Raw genomic sequence first — 15813 nt, forward strand, 5'->3', positions numbered from 1 at the left:
CATGGGGCATAGTGTTTGGTTGGCGGTGGGAGCCATGGGGCATAGTGTTTGGTTGGGGGTGGGAGCCATGGGGCATAGTGTTTGGTTGGGGTGAAGGACATGGGGCATAGTGTTTGGTTGGGGATGAGGGAGCCATGGGGAATAGTGTTTGGTTGGGGGTGGGAGCCATATGCCATAGTGTTTGGTTGGGCGTGAGGGACATGGGACATAGTGTTTGGTTGGCGGTGGGAGCCATGGGGCATAGTGTTTGGTTGGGGGTGAGGGAGCCATGGGGCATAGTGTTTGGTTGGGAGTTGGGAGCCATGGGGCATAGTGTTTGGTTGGGGGTGGGAGCCATGGGGCATAGTGTTTTGTTGAGGGTGAGGGACATGGGGCATAGTATTTGGTTGGGGGTGAGGGGGCCATGTGGCATAGTGTTTTGTTGGGGTGGGAGCCATGGGGCATAGTGTTTGGTTGGGGGTGAGGGGACCATGGGGCATAGTGTTTGGTTGGGGGTGAGGGGGCCATGGAGCATAGTGTTTGGTTGGGGGTGAGGGGGCCATGGGGCATAGTGTTTGGTTGGGGGTGAGGGCTATGGGACATAGTGTTTGGTTGGGGGTTGTGGGAGCCATGGACATAATGTTTTGTTGGGGGTGAGGGGGCCATGGGGCATAGTGTTTGGTTGGGGGTGAGGGGGCCATGGGGCATAGGGCTTGGTTGGGGGTGGGAGCCATGGGGCATAGTGTTTGGTTGTGGGTGAGGGGGCCATGGGGCATAGTGTTTGGTTGGGGGTGGGAGCCATGGGGCATAGTGTTTGCTTGGGGGTGAGGGGGCCATGGCGCATAGTGTTTGGTTGGGGGTGGGAGCCATGGGGCATAGTGTTTGGTTGGGGGTGAGGGGGCCATGGAGCATAGTGTTTGGTTGGAGGTGAGGGGGCCATGGTGCATATTGTTTTGTTGGGGGTGGGAGCCATGGGGCATAGTGTTTGGTTGGGGGTGAGGGGGCCATGGGGCATAGTGTTTGGTTGGGGGTGGGAGCCATGGGGCATAGTGTTTGGTTGAGGGTGAGGGGGCCATGGGGCATAGTGTTTGGTTGGGGGTGAGGGGGCCATGGGGCATAGTGTTTGGTTGGGGGTCGGAGCCATGGGGCATAGTGTTTGGTTGGGGGTGGGAGCCATGGGGCATAGTGTTTGGTTTGGAGTGAGGGGTCCATGGGGCATAGTGTTTGGTTGGGGGTGGGAGCCATGGGGCATAGTGTTTGGTTGGGTGTGAGGGGGCCATGGGCCATAGTGTTTGGTTGGGGTTGAGGGACCCATGGGGCATAGTGTTTGGTTGAGGGGTGGGGCCATCGGGCATAGTGTTTGGTTGGGGGTTGAGGGAGCCGTGGGGCATAGTATTTGGTTGGGGTGAGGGGGCAATGGGGCATAGTGTTTGGTTGAGGGGTGGGGGCCATGGGGCATAGTGTTTGGTTAGGGGTGAGGCTGCCATGGGGCATAGTGTTTGGTTGGGGGTGAGGGGGCCATGGGGCATAGTGTTTAGTTGGGGGTGGGGGCCATGGGGCATAGGGTTTGGTTGGGCGTTGAGGGTGCCATGGGACATAATGTTTGGTTGGGGGTTGAGGGAGCCATGGGGCATAGTGTTTGGTTGGGGGTGAGGGGGCCATGGGGCATCGTGTTTGGTTGAGGGGTGGGGCCATGGGGCATAGTGTTTGGTTGGGGGTTGAGGGAGCTATGGGGCATAGTGTTTGTTGGGGGTTGAGGAAGCCATGGGGCATAGTGTTTGGTTGGGGGTTGAGGGAGCCATGGGACATAGTGTTTGGTTGGGGGTGAGGGGGCCATGGGGCATTGTGTTTGGTTGAGGGGTGGGGGCTATGGGGCATAGAGTTTGGTTGGGGGTTGAGGGAGTTATGGGGCATAGTGTTTGGTTGGGGGTGAGGGACAGGGGGCATAGTGTTTGGTTGGGGGTGGGAGCCATGGGGCATAATGTTTGGTTGGGTTGTGGGAGCCATGGGGCATAGTGTTGCACTCCAAGAGTGAACCCAATAATAAAGCTAAAACAGACACAGTTAGGAGATGTACATCCTTTGCTTTTTGAGGAAACCTGACTCAACGAAGGCCATACTCCTCTTGGGCAACCCAAACAGCAAACTATAGCAGTCCAAACTAACGGAATGTCCAATCTAGGGTCAATAAAATATATATATTTTAATTAAACAGACGATATGCAATAACTAAATAGAAATACATGATAAAACGTATTCTTTTTCCATGTGTACAATACAAATTGGGGGTTGAAAAAGCCTCCTACCACGCCATGCCTACTGCCCCGCCCACATTTACTTTTCGGCTCACTATAGCCATCATGTAAGGTACTTTCTGCCTTCTGTCAAAATCAGTTGTGCACCCCTGTTCCAGAGCAACATGTCCCCAGTTTTGCGCCCAGTAGGATCAAAAATGGAAGTCCAAATTCTGAGCTTCATAAAGCCGCTGTCTTTGAATGTGCCAAACTCCAGTAGAAAAGGTAAGGAAGAAAAGCAAAACCTTTACCATATTCATGCCTAGTGCCACAAATAAGCCCTTTCATGAGATACCATCAATGGACAGCCTTATTTTCCCTTCAACACTTCTGCCCGGAGGGAGGGAGGTGTGCTTGGATTGGTTGTCCTAAGTGACCATTGAAATGGTGTGGACGCTGGGCTCCCGTAGAAACGGCTAACTTCACCTAACACAGAAGAAACCAGTATGGAGGATTCATGGCCTAATGCAGCTGAGTCTCATGGTGGAGACTGAGGACCACTCTGATCGGGCGCATTGGTTCCCAAAGAGTGGGGACTTCATGCACTGTGCATCGTGCATGGAGTCCCCACCAAAGCCGACTCACAGTAAACATGGGCAATACATCTCAGGCCCATTGCTTTCCAGAATGAGCTCCACACTGTGGAAAAAACAGCCTCTGAACCTAAGACTTCAGGAGAAGAAACTGAAATGTATTGAAGCCCAGGATGCAAGCTTGCTCTGGTGTTGAGCGTTTCTCAGTCCCGGGACAAGCTTGCTCTGGTGTTGAGCGTTTCTCAGTCCCTGGAGACAGGCTTGCTCTTGTGTTGAGTGTGCACCTCCCTGGAGACAGGCTCGCTCTTGTGTTGAGTCTGCACCGCCCTGGAGACAGGCTTGCTCTTGTGTTCAGTGTGCACCAACCCTAGAGACAGGCTTGTGCTTCTTATAAGTGTATACCAGCCGTGGAGACAATCTTTCTGTTGTGTTCAGTGCTTACCAGCCCTGGTGAAAAGATTGTACTTATGTTGAGTGTGCACCACCCTGGAGACAGGTTTGCTTTTGTGTGTTGAGTGTGCACCTCCCTGGAGACAGGCTTGCTCTTGTGTTGAGTGTGCACCTCCCTGGAGACAGGCACGCTCCTGTGTTGAGTGTGCACCGCCCTGGAGACAGGCTTGCTCTTGTGTTGAGTGTGCACCAGTCTTGCATCCAAGCGTGCTCTTGGGTTGCCTGTGCACCAACCCCAGAGACAGGATTGTGCTTGTTATAAGTGTACACCAGCCGTGGAGACATGTTTTCTGTTTTGTTCAGTGCTTACCAGCCCTGGTGAAAGGCTTGCTTTTATATTGAGTGTGCCCCACCCTGGAGACAGGCATGCTCTTGTGTTGAGTGTGCACCACCGGCTTGCTCTTGTGTTGAGTGTGCCCCGCCCTGGAGATAGGCTTGCTCTTGTGTTGAGTGTGCAACTCCCTGGAGACAGGCTCGCTCTTGTGTTGAGTGTGCACCTCCCTGGAGACAGGCTTGCTCTTGTGTTGAGTGCGCACCTCTCTGGAGACAGGCTCACTCTTGTGTTGAGTGTGCCCCGCCCAGGAGACATGCTTGCTCTTGTGTTGAGTGTGCACCCCCCTGGAGACAGGGTTGCTCTTGTGTTGAGTGTGCACCTCCCTGGAGACAGGCTTGCTCTTGTGTTGAGTGTGCACCTCCCTGGAGACAGGCTCGCTCTTGTGTTGAGTGTGCCCCGCCCTGGAGACAGGCTTGCTCTTGTGTTGAGTGTGCACCTCCCTGGAGACAGGCTTGCTCTTGTGTTGAGTGTGCACCAACCGAGGAGACAGCAGAGACATACACAGGACCCTTGCATTCAGTCATGTAGTCACCTGCACAGATTCTCGCGGCGCAACCAGTGACATCTCCCAGGGTTGCACAGCACTGATGGTGGCATGCACACAATTGTGTTAGACGACAGTATAAGTCACACCTACAGAGAGATACATCAACGCTTCCTGAGTCGGATACAATGTTAGCCATTAAGGACTCCTACCTGCTTTCAGAGACTTCCGTCTTTCTCTGGCAGACGAAGGCACCTGGGGAGTATTTGCCCTCAAAATCCACATTCTCCCTGACCTCCCACCCGGAAGGGTCGCTGGCTCGAGCACCGTGGAGAGTCACACCTTTATTCACCTTTGCCCTGCAGGGAGACAAACATATCGAAAATGTATCGAACATCACGGCACGAGTGGTCATATCAGGGGGCACTTTGACGATTGATGTGATGAAATGGCACTTGGAGACACACATTGTGGAAGAGTGTTACCTCCACAAACTAAACATCCCAATCCCGGGTCCCGGAGTGAAGAAAACCAGATTATTTAAGCAATGCTTTCTGGTAGTCACCATAGACGGCCGTTTCTTTTAGGAAACATTGCACAACGTGCATGCACTAACAACAGGGTGACTGGTCTGAAGTGCCATGCACATCACCGCTCACACTCCACAGATTCACATCACTGCCCCACTCCAAAGATTCACATCACCACCCCCACTCCACAGATTCACATCACCACTCCCACTCTACAGATTCACATCACCACCCCCACTCCACAGATTCACATCACTGCCTCCACACCATAGATTCACATCACCACCCCCACTCCACAGATTCACATCACTGCCTCCACACCATAGATTCACATTACCACCCCCACTCCACAGATTCACATCACTGCCTCCACACCATAGATTCACATCACCACCCCCACTCCACAGATTCACATCACCACCCCCACTCCACAGATTCACATCACCACTCCCACTCCACAGATTCACATCACCACCCCCACTCCACAGATTCACATCACCACCCCCACTCCACAGATTCACATCACTGCCTCCACACCATAGATACACATCACCACCCCCACTCCACAGATTCACATCACCACTTCCACTCCACAGATTCACATCACCACCCCCACTCCACAGATTCACATCACTGCCTCCACACCATAGATTCACATTACCACCCCCACTCCACAGATTCACATCACTGCCTCCACACCATAGATTCACATCACTGCTCCCACTCCACAGATTCACATCACTGCTCCCACTCCACAGATTCACATCACTGCTCCCACTCCACAGATCCACATCACCACTCCCACTCCACAGACACAGGGATATTGAGCATGTCATGCTTCCTCTGAATAACCCATGACGGTACCAGCAGGGAAATCACGTAATTCTGGTACTTCCTCTGGAATGTGTCCTTTTATGTAAGCATTTCATTTTCATGAAATGCTGACATTGTCTTTGCAGTCTTCTCATTATTTGTACTGATTCAAGTCAATTTGAAAACTGCATGTGTCCAGATTATGCTGTACTCCAGAGATGTACAACGACCTCTAGTCCTGAGAGTGAACCACTCTGGCAGACCTTTGCAATTGGCTGCTGGGGGTGCTAGTTTAAAAGCTGAAATATCCCTTTCCATACATGTAGAAATCATTGTGGCTGTCTGTAGCTTTTAACTTGAAGGTAGTGCAAAGTCAGACCTTGCAACAGAAATGTGTTCAAGACTCATGCATGTGGATGCCAGCATTAGCAACCGCTAATTTGCGGTGTGCTTTTAAATGTGCAGAAACACCCATGATTTGTGCAAATGTGCAAAGGGTGAAAGAGCGCATCTGAAGGACCTCATTTTGGGGGCTCATTCAGAGGCCCTTTGTAAATTGGGGTGCCACTTTTTCTAGTGCAAGTGGTAAAATGCGTTACTACTTCTTTAGTAGCGCATCTCATCAATTGCTCCCCAAAAAGTTTTTAGCTCATTTGTCAGATGGGAAAGATGCTTACCGCAAAAGCACGACTTCACAGGTGCAGTGGCATTTCATAAGAAATCCTGGATTTTCTGATAACCGGCCCCTCTAAAGTGCCTGTACAGGGGGACGTCAAGTGGATGTCGTCAGCGGCCCCCGTCATTTAGCAATCATTGAATTCAGAAATATTGCCATCACCTGCGCTCACAACACAAACTAATGATGAAGCAAAATGTGTATTTCATCTAGAAGTATCCAAGGTAGTGTGGATCCTGCTTCCTGACCAGTTCTATGTGCCGATACGTCCTTACACAGTAAGAGTGTCATGCGGGCACTGTTCATGATGTCTTCATGACCAAATACTCTCTACACAGGGTTGGTGAACCTTAGGGTCAGAGGTCAGTGCAAGTATCTATTGATCAGGGGTGTTGCTAGGTCTGGAGACGATCCGGGGCTATGCTAATGACGGGACTGTCAGGACTCGGGGATAGCCAGCCTTTTGCTTTGAGCCCCTGAACTTCTATCCGGGCTGCAACCAAAATGCCTGGGGCTATAGTCCCCGGAGCCCCTCCCCCCAGCAACACCTCTGCTATTGCTTAATTGTGTTGCACATTAATCTACTGCATGCATTGAGGCATACAATTACCCCAACACGTCACAACAGTATTGGCCCGAATAAGAAATATATAAATTTGTATTTGTATTTATTTTGTATTTTATTCATTTGTATTGCGCTCCTTGCCCAAAGGCTTGCGGGCGCATGTTTGGTAGGCAGTAGCAAGTTACAGAGAGGACGTTTCAGGTTACAGACAGGGTGATACAGTATACCATTACAGATGCAAGTAACATAGATAGTAACAACAAAGTAGCAGTACCCGGAGGTTACAGAATATGGGTACGAGCTGTGTGCAGTTATAAGTTACAAGCTGTCTTGTTCCCGTAACCAAAGTTTAGCTTTGGCTTTGAATGCGTGGCATTGCGGAATGTTCCTTAGGGCATTGGGAAGTGAGTTCCAGAGCTTAGCAGCAAGGACCGGAAAACTCGACCCTCCTGCCGAACGCAGTTTGAATCTGGGGATATCCAGTGTGTGCACCTGGGCGGCTCTAAAGGGTCTAGTGGTTGTGTGTTGCGAGAAGCGTGATACTAAGTAGGCAGGAGCTGCATTGTTCTGTGCCTTGTGTGTGAGCACAAGTGATTTCAGTGATATGCGGTGCGAGATAGGTAACCACTGGATGTTGCGTCTAATATTGGAGATGTGATTCCGTCTAGGTAAGTTGAGTGCTGCCCTTATGGCGTTGTTTTGTGTGACCTGGAGTTTGTCCAGATTTCTTTGGCTAGTCCCAAGGTAGAGGGCGTTACAGTAGTCGATTTTGGATATAAAAGGTATTCAAATTAATTTTCACAATTAAAAAAATCAGTAAGTGAACTGTAATATAAAAAAATATTTTAAAACTACAGAGTCAAAGTGGTAAGCATGTGTTGAACAACACTCTACCAATACATCACTGATTAGTGGTTGGGGGCTTTTTACTAATACTTCCGTCAAAAAATGCAGTCATTGGGACCGTTTGAATTCATAATATAGTCCTAACCGGTTCCTATAACTTTCTAAGAGGTGTTTAAAGTACTAAGCCGCTGATCACCTGTAGGCTGCCAGTGCAATATTACATGACCCAAGGTTTCGAATTGCCCCTGGATGTTACAACATCGACATATCCTCGGTTCCCGCAGCACAATTGCCCTTGCCCCCCAAAATGTCCCTAGTCGGCATGAGGTTTAGCATCGGGGTTCAGTAATCGGAAACCCCAGAATGCACTTGGATATTGATTCAGGTAGGCTCTTACATCAAGGAGGACTCCCACATATGGGCAGTATTTCATAACTCCGTCCAGGGTTTGGACCCAGTCCATTTCCCAAAGTTTCTGTGTGGATTTGGTTGGGAATAGACCAATGGACTCAATGGTTACATATCTTTTCATAATGTCATTGCAATCCGACACCCACATATTACGCTAAAGGCAGATTTGTTTAACCATTTGCTGCTTTAGTTCACAGCACCTTGTGTTTTCTGCTGTTAACATTGTTTTAGAGAGCAGAGCGCAGTCAGGTGTTTCCAAAATACACCTACTTTCATGTAAAGCTGACCCAGCTCATACCCGAGGACTGCCGCTGGGACCCCCATTGAGAGTTTCATTACTGTTCACCTGAAGCAGCCCCCTCGGCAGGAGCAGTCACTCAGTGCAGGTCACTCAGTAGCAAGGATCCCTCGCCGTGAGCACCCACAGGCATGGCCTTCCTCTTATCAAACTCTATGACAGGTATTAGTGAAAAGAGGCCGTGGGCCTGATTCATGGAATATTTTGCACAGTGCAAAGTGATTTGTTACTGGTGCAAAGTTACTTTGCACTGCCAACAAACATACTGATTTGTGGAACAGTGCAAAGTGTCTTTTTGCAGTGCAAACTCACTGTGCACAGCAACATTACATGTTTCACTGTTCCAGGAATCAGGGTGGAGCAGTGCAAAGTGTATTTTTGCAGTGCAAAGTGACTTTGCACAGCAAAAAGACACTGCACTGTTCCATGAATCAGGGTGTGTGCTGGCAGTGCAAAGCCACTCTGCACCAGTAACATGTCACTTGGCACTGTGCAAAAAATTCCATGAATTAGGTAACATGTCTCTTGTTTAACTGCGCAGTTGAGTGTCCAATGCAGTCCTGTTTGACTTATAATAAGATAGAAGTTCACTTTTATTATAGGGTTTAAATAGATAGAACCCCAACTGTATAAAGTTCGAGACACGTTCCAGTCCATCCTTACACAGTGTCCACTTAGAGTTGTTATATCTCGACCTCACAGCAGCTCTGAATTGGAAGACCTCCGTTCTATATGAACTACATGAAATGTGTAGAGTATAGGGTCTTGGCCCTACCCCTACAGAGAAGTCTGCCTGATCAATTGCATCGGACAATGAAAACACATGTTGCTCTGAAACAATTGACCATCAAAGTTCACTGAAATTGGCTTGCAGTTGATCCGGCCGGATTCAAGCACTCACAACATTGTTTGTGAAGTTTAATAAACCTTTTCATAATGAAACACCATGTTTAACAAAAGGTGTTTTTTACTTTGAGTTTTCTATAGATCGTCAAAGACCATGGTTTTGGGGCGCAAATATCTCGAAATTGCCTCTGGTGATTTTTTAGGTTTTTGCCGCCATTGTCCTGAAATTGTGCCAACAAGAGACGTTTTGAAAAATGAATAAGGCACATTCGAGACAATCACATTTTTCCTGAAACATTATGCATCTGTGTAAGTGTCTATCGCTTAAAATATAATAGTCAAGCGCTTCCATTTTCTGGCAACCTCAACCATACTGTTTCTCACTTTCCTTTCATGCCAGTTGGGGCATTCGCTGAGCACATTTTCAAAGTTGTATTATTAGGAGTTTCTTCAGATGGCTGAATATTTAGCCAACCGGGAAAGAGATAGGATGGCTTTGTTCTCCCCCAAAGGCACCCCAGGCAACGCCTTTACTGGTAGTAGTTCACAACCAGAGACTCTTGCTAATAAATTTGTTAAACTTGAGAGATTGGCCAAGTGGGAAACAAACAAGTATTGGGAAAAAGTCTCATTAGCAAATTATCTAGAGCACAATATGATACCCAGGGGACTGAGAATACTCATATTCCCTGGTTGTACTAATGATGCGGATTAGGACCTTGCCCGAGAGTGGGAAGAGAACCTCACATTGAGCTCAGAGGAAATGTTGCAATTTTTGATAACGCATGCAGAACGGGAACATGAAAGAGTTTCCAATCAAATTGAAGTCTTACATAAAGAAATTGAAGCAATGAACAATCCCACGACAGTCAAAGAAAAGAATTACCACACTATGCATAATATTCTGAAAGATTACCAGGACGAGATTAAAATTTGAAAATTTTGAAGGAAATTTCAGGATGAGAGAGATTATAATAATGACCGGGTATATACATTCCAAGCCAAGTATGATAAAGACAATATAGGTCCACATGTTAAAACACCTACTGGTAGTTCAGTCTCCTCAGACGTTGATTCTGAGGAAGAACCGCGGGACATAACAGAGGGTGCAATGGGAGACAACCCTACCGCTGCTTCAACGCATCGTAGAAGAGGTTTCTTAGCTGAAATTAAAAGGTATAAGAAAGGCAATTTTTCGAATTATGTGCCCACTAACAAACTTTTTAGATTTACCGTCCCTTTAGGACGAGCTACTGCAACACCCATTACATCGTCCGAGGAAGAAGAGTAAGGGGATCCAGAGCCAGATACAGGGCACAACACAAACAAACGCCATACGAGGGCCAGTCTCAGGAATCTACAAGCCAAATCGATTCTGAAAACTTAGTACACAATCTGTCTTCCAAAATTCTCACCCCAGCAGAGTTGTCACTTTTGAGTAAAGGTTTGTCTTTCGCACCAAGTCGTCAACCAGATCTTATTGACTTTCAAATTGACCTGTTCAAATTTATCAGGAAGTTGAAACTTACAATTTCTTCTCATACACAAGTAAAGCAATATACTCGTAAGAGCATTCCCAGTTCCCCCAGTCAGCTCACGCTATCAGATATAGAAGATACAGCATTACTTTTGTCTTTGTCAGAGGTATCTGGGTATCAGAAAGGAAAATTACAATTGGAACTGGGTATACAACAATTGGATCTCAAACTGAAGGGGCATAAGAAGGTATCTAAATTTGTACCGGCATCACATCATGAGAGTGTAATAGATACATTTTACCAGGCAGTTATGCATGATCTATACCATCTTATTGATAACCCTAAGCAGGGATGGCAACGATATAACAATCTTTCGAAAGCAGAATTGTTAGCCTTAAATTCACTCATTTTGGATTCGAGCATAGTTATCAAGGAAGCCGATAAAGGCGGCAATATCGTTATACTTGATAGGGTTGATTATATTAAGATGGCCAATGCCAATCTTACCACCCCAGGTTGTTATCAACATTTGCCTGAGAATCCTACTGTGCAAATGATCTCAAATTTATCAAACCTTATTCAAAAATGGCACTCACGTGGTTTAATTTCAGACAATGAGAAACGGTACTTGCAATCTACATCTCCAGTCATGCCGACCATGTATTTCCTGCCCAGATTCATAAAGAATATGAAGGATTACCACAAGTGGGACCGATTTTAAGCGGTTTGGGATGGGCCACAGAAGGGCTCTCACAATATATCGATACCGCTATTAAAAATCTGGTTACCACACTGCCTGCCTACTTGCGAGACACCACTCATACTTTGCAGATTCTGTCTTCGATCAAGTAGTCTGACAATTTCCTGTTAGCCACCTATGATGTGAAATCATTATACACTGCAATTCAACACAAATTAGCACTTGATACTATTGATTTCTCCTTCAGGAATCATTCGGCTTCTTATGCAGACCACATTTCCATGATTAAGGATTTCTTGTCCTTCACGCTACAACACAACCAATTTCTTTTCAATGGCTTTTACTATGTGCAAACCAGAGGAGTGGATTTGGGGGCTAAGTATGCCCCCTCATTGGCAAACCTTTTCATGGGATATTTTGAACACCTTTATATTTATAACTTACATACATTCCAAGATTATATCATAATATGCAAGAGGTATATTGACAGTGTTTTATTAATTTGGAATGGCTCTGCAGATACCTTTAATGAGTTCACAGATTACCCGAATCAAAACACTTTCGGGATTGAATTTGTGGGACATGTCAGCTCTGATAGAATTGAATTTTTGGACCTTGTCATCAGTATTTCTAACCATCAAATTCATACACATACTTTCTGTAAACCCACTGCTGTTAACTCAATTTTGCACTCCAAAAGTAGTCATAAAAGATCAGTTATAGAGAATATACCATTTTGAGTTTTATAGAGCTCGCGGGAACTGCAGTGATATGTTACATTTCACTGAAGAAGTGGCACAGATTCAAGAAAGGTTTAAAAGGAGAGGCTATTCTAAGTGTTGTATTCAAGATGGTGTTCAATGAGTCAGTAATATACCACGAGCGGAAATGTTGTCTGATCATGAGAGGCCTAAGCCAACTGGCTTCTCGGATGTATGCATTATTAATAAATATGTACAAAATGTACATGTGCTACACAGATTACTGTCCAAACATTGGTATTTGCTGCAACTTGATTCTGATATTGTGCCCTACATAGCGGACAAACCCAGGTTTATCTTCACGCGTAATCATACACTTAAACGGCAACTGTGCCCATCTTTTTTAGCCTCCCCAACAAATGATGTAGATTCGATCTCCTGGTTACCGCCTAAGCCAAAAGGTTTTTTCAAATGTGGCTCTTGCAATTTCTGTAAATGTTGTATCCAGTCTGATACCTTCACATGCCACAATGGATTATCAATTAAAATTCGTGATTTTATCAATTGTAAAACAAAATTTGTGGTATATGCGATCCTTTGTATTTGTGGCAGAGTCTATGTGGGTTCTACCATCAGGGAATTGCGAATTTGCATTCGGGAACATCTTGCCAGTTTGACTAAATGTGACTCCAAACTACCTCTCTCAACTCACTGGCAGGAATCCCATCAAATGGCAAGTGTTAGCGATATCAGGTTCATTGGTCTTATGCAAGCAAGATCTCACCCCAGAGGGGGGGACCGTCTTTTACTGTTACGACAACTGGAAGCACGAACTATATGTAAGTTACGTTGTACTTCTTTTGGACTAAACAGTGACACGGAAATACATGTCTTTTTGTAGATGGGCAAAGGTGGTATCAGCAACTTGATGTACTAGATTAGTTAAGTGACATTGCTAGAGTCTAGTGAATCGTGCGTGCACATGTGCTGCATCCCTGTGCAAACATAATCTTTTTTATTGTCCTTCACTGTATCTTGCTCATTTGTGCATCATGGGCACAAATCGACATATGAGTTTTGGAATTTTCACCAACTCACTTATTGCAAAGCATTCATACTCAGTGTAATAGTCATCCCATTGGATAGATGCTAATTCGGCATATCGGAGATAGTACTCCGTAATTTGTAATATTTTCTCACCCAATGTCCGATTTCATATCTTGGTGAATATTGGGGACATTGAATGGATGAGTTTATATTATAACCTGAATGGTATTACTAAATATAAGTACAGGTTTTTTTAGGAATTAACAGTGATAATAAATAGCTATTTGTTCATCTAATGCACCCTTAGTGATGGATCGAGCGTATGATTAGTAATATATTGCTTTGTTTTGTGGTACCATTACGGGAGATTTAGTTTGCTCGGAATCCATCACTACGGTGCCTATGACTTCCTTGTTGTACACGTGACCAATATGGGTCACGTGATTGTGAGGCACGTGACGATGAGGTGCTTTTTTTTTTCATTCTTATTTCGCATCACGGGATCGATCGTGTTTTGACTTGTTGGCGCAGAAACGGTACCAGCAGACGGTAGCTTATTTGAGGTAAGGCATTTTGTAATGTGCTTTCCATGTTTTGTAAGCGGAGATTAGGTTATTTATATTCCGTCGACTCGTGTAAACTTGCACAGATTCTTTTATTAGGTTTTGCCATTGACGGCTTGCTGTATGTTGCTATTTGATTGACTGGCTAGTCTCAGACATCGCGTAGTGAAGGTAATGGAGTGTAGGACGGCATCAGTAGCGTTGCAGACTCTTTTGTAACATTTACAGGTGGATACACATTTGCTTTACTTTCTACTCGGTAATGATTTTGTTGATATATGGTGACATGACACGTTTCTGAAGGGCATAGGATTGTCATTTTCAAACCTTTGGACTGTATATCCTATTATCCTAATGTACATTGATTTGGCATAGTGGATGTGGTGATGCGTGCACTAGCTGATATCTCTCGGCTTCTAAGCGGTGGCACACGTAAAGGCATGACATTAAGCTTTTGAAAATGTTAACATGCTATTTATATGGTCTTATAATAGCTCACTAACATATAACATCTTAGAAATAGTTCACCTTGCTAATTTGAAGTCAGAAGAGGTTTCCTTTACCTTATTTTATTTATTCACTTTCCCTTCATGTGCTGCTTATGGAATGTTGGTGTACTTACTTGCTATGACATTTGGATGGGGTAATGTATACCTTGATTTTATGTTTGATGTGTGTTTTGTATTGGTGGATCCTGCTTCTTTATAATGACATTTATTTGTAACGACATATTGTATCTTGTCTTTGGGAAACAGAGTTCTGCCTTGAGAAAGACCCGTGGGGTAGAAACACGTGTTGGCACGCAACTCTGCCATTGGAAACGAATATAATTAAATCGCGCAAAAATTCATCCATGTTTGACCAGAAATTGATTTTGTATTTGGACTGTAATTGACTCTGATGATTATTGTCATTTTGGATGTATAACTTTTATGAGCTGGCAGCGCATTCAATGGTGGAACAAACTCACTGTTTTCCTTATTATTTTAGTGGGTTTGAGGTACCCACTGGTCCGCCTCGGGTGCTGCAGCCAGCACAAAGTCCTTGAGGAAGGTCAATAATCCCCTAAAATATAATAGCTCAAGCGCCTCCACTTTCTGGCAACCTCAAGCATACTGTTTCTTATGATGACATGTAACAAGCATAGCTTATGGAGAGGGGGGTAGGGTCCCCAGGAAGAAAAGCATAACATTAGCTTGGAAAAGAAACTCAGGTAGTCAGAAAGCCAGCAGACTATTGCAAATACAAACAGCATTCAAACACGCATTGCACTGAAAAAAGCCCACTGAAAAACACATGATTCACAAAAGAGTTTTTCAATAGAAAAATCCGACTGGAATATGCTAAATCGGGCCCATAGTCTTGAAACACCTCTAGCAATGAAGTAAACATAGCATTAATTCATTAAAGCATTAATTCATTTGTTTGCTGCCTCTGCGCCCTCCTCTCACAGTTAGGGATTTATTTCACTAACTTTGCAGATGACACAAAGTAAAACCGAAAAACCCCTGAAATTCGGCAGTTATGGTAAGATAAGCAACCATAACTCGCGCCACCGTGCACTGCTAACACTAACACCCAGGACATCAAAGATGACATCACAAATGTCATTGATGACATCACTGATGACATCACATGGCTGGCTCTCCCTTTTTTCCCTTTACTGACATATCTAGGCCACATAGTCTTCTTCAGTAACAGTCAGAAAGTAAAAATTGAAAAGGTACTATATTTGTAGACTTAGGGTCAAGTCACATCATATGAAACACATACATATGGTAAGTAGCAGCTTTGAAACAGAGCAATAGTTTCTCTGCATAAAGACAATCAGTTAGGTTATGAACTCTTTCTGCTACTACTTCTGCTTTCTTGTTTACTTCACTGTCCCTGTATATACGCATATTTGTATGTGTTGTTGTCTCTTTGTGTTTTGTCTGTAATAACTATGTATTAAGTGGGTTTTATTATCTACTTATTACATGTTTCACAGTATGCAAAACTCTAATAAGAAAGCAGTTATCATTTCAGTATTCAACATGGCTAGATTATGAATATGGCACCTTCATCATGTATGCTGCACACACTGCCTATGTTTCTGCATGAGTAGCTTAGTGTACTGGATAGAACTTCATAATAGAATGCTATTTATATCAATGCATTGCTTAATGCACTGATTAGCTCATGATATTTATCCCAATGATCCTTGACAGTTTTTGGTCAGCATTATAAGAATCCCTTCTACAGAGTTTTCATGAAAAGTAAATG

At 45.1% G+C, this 15813-nt stretch overlaps 1 protein-coding gene across 1 annotated transcript in view; it reads right to left on the bottom strand.

The window, feature by feature from the left end:
- Positions 1-15813, bottom strand: part of LOC138492751 (transmembrane protein 132D-like) — a 4310707-nt gene that overhangs the window by 2435243 nt on the left and 1859651 nt on the right. The window contains exon 3 of the mRNA XM_069620132.1: positions 4287-4433. Within this exon, the coding sequence (XP_069476233.1) occupies positions 4287-4433 (147 nt within the window). The remainder of the gene's footprint in view (positions 1-4286; positions 4434-15813) is intronic.

The sequence above is a fragment of the Ambystoma mexicanum genome, chromosome 10 (genome assembly GCF_040938575.1).
Source record: "Ambystoma mexicanum isolate Mex_15411 chromosome 10, UKY_AmexF1_1, whole genome shotgun sequence".
NCBI classification, from domain to species: domain Eukaryota; kingdom Metazoa; phylum Chordata; class Amphibia; order Caudata; family Ambystomatidae; genus Ambystoma; species Ambystoma mexicanum.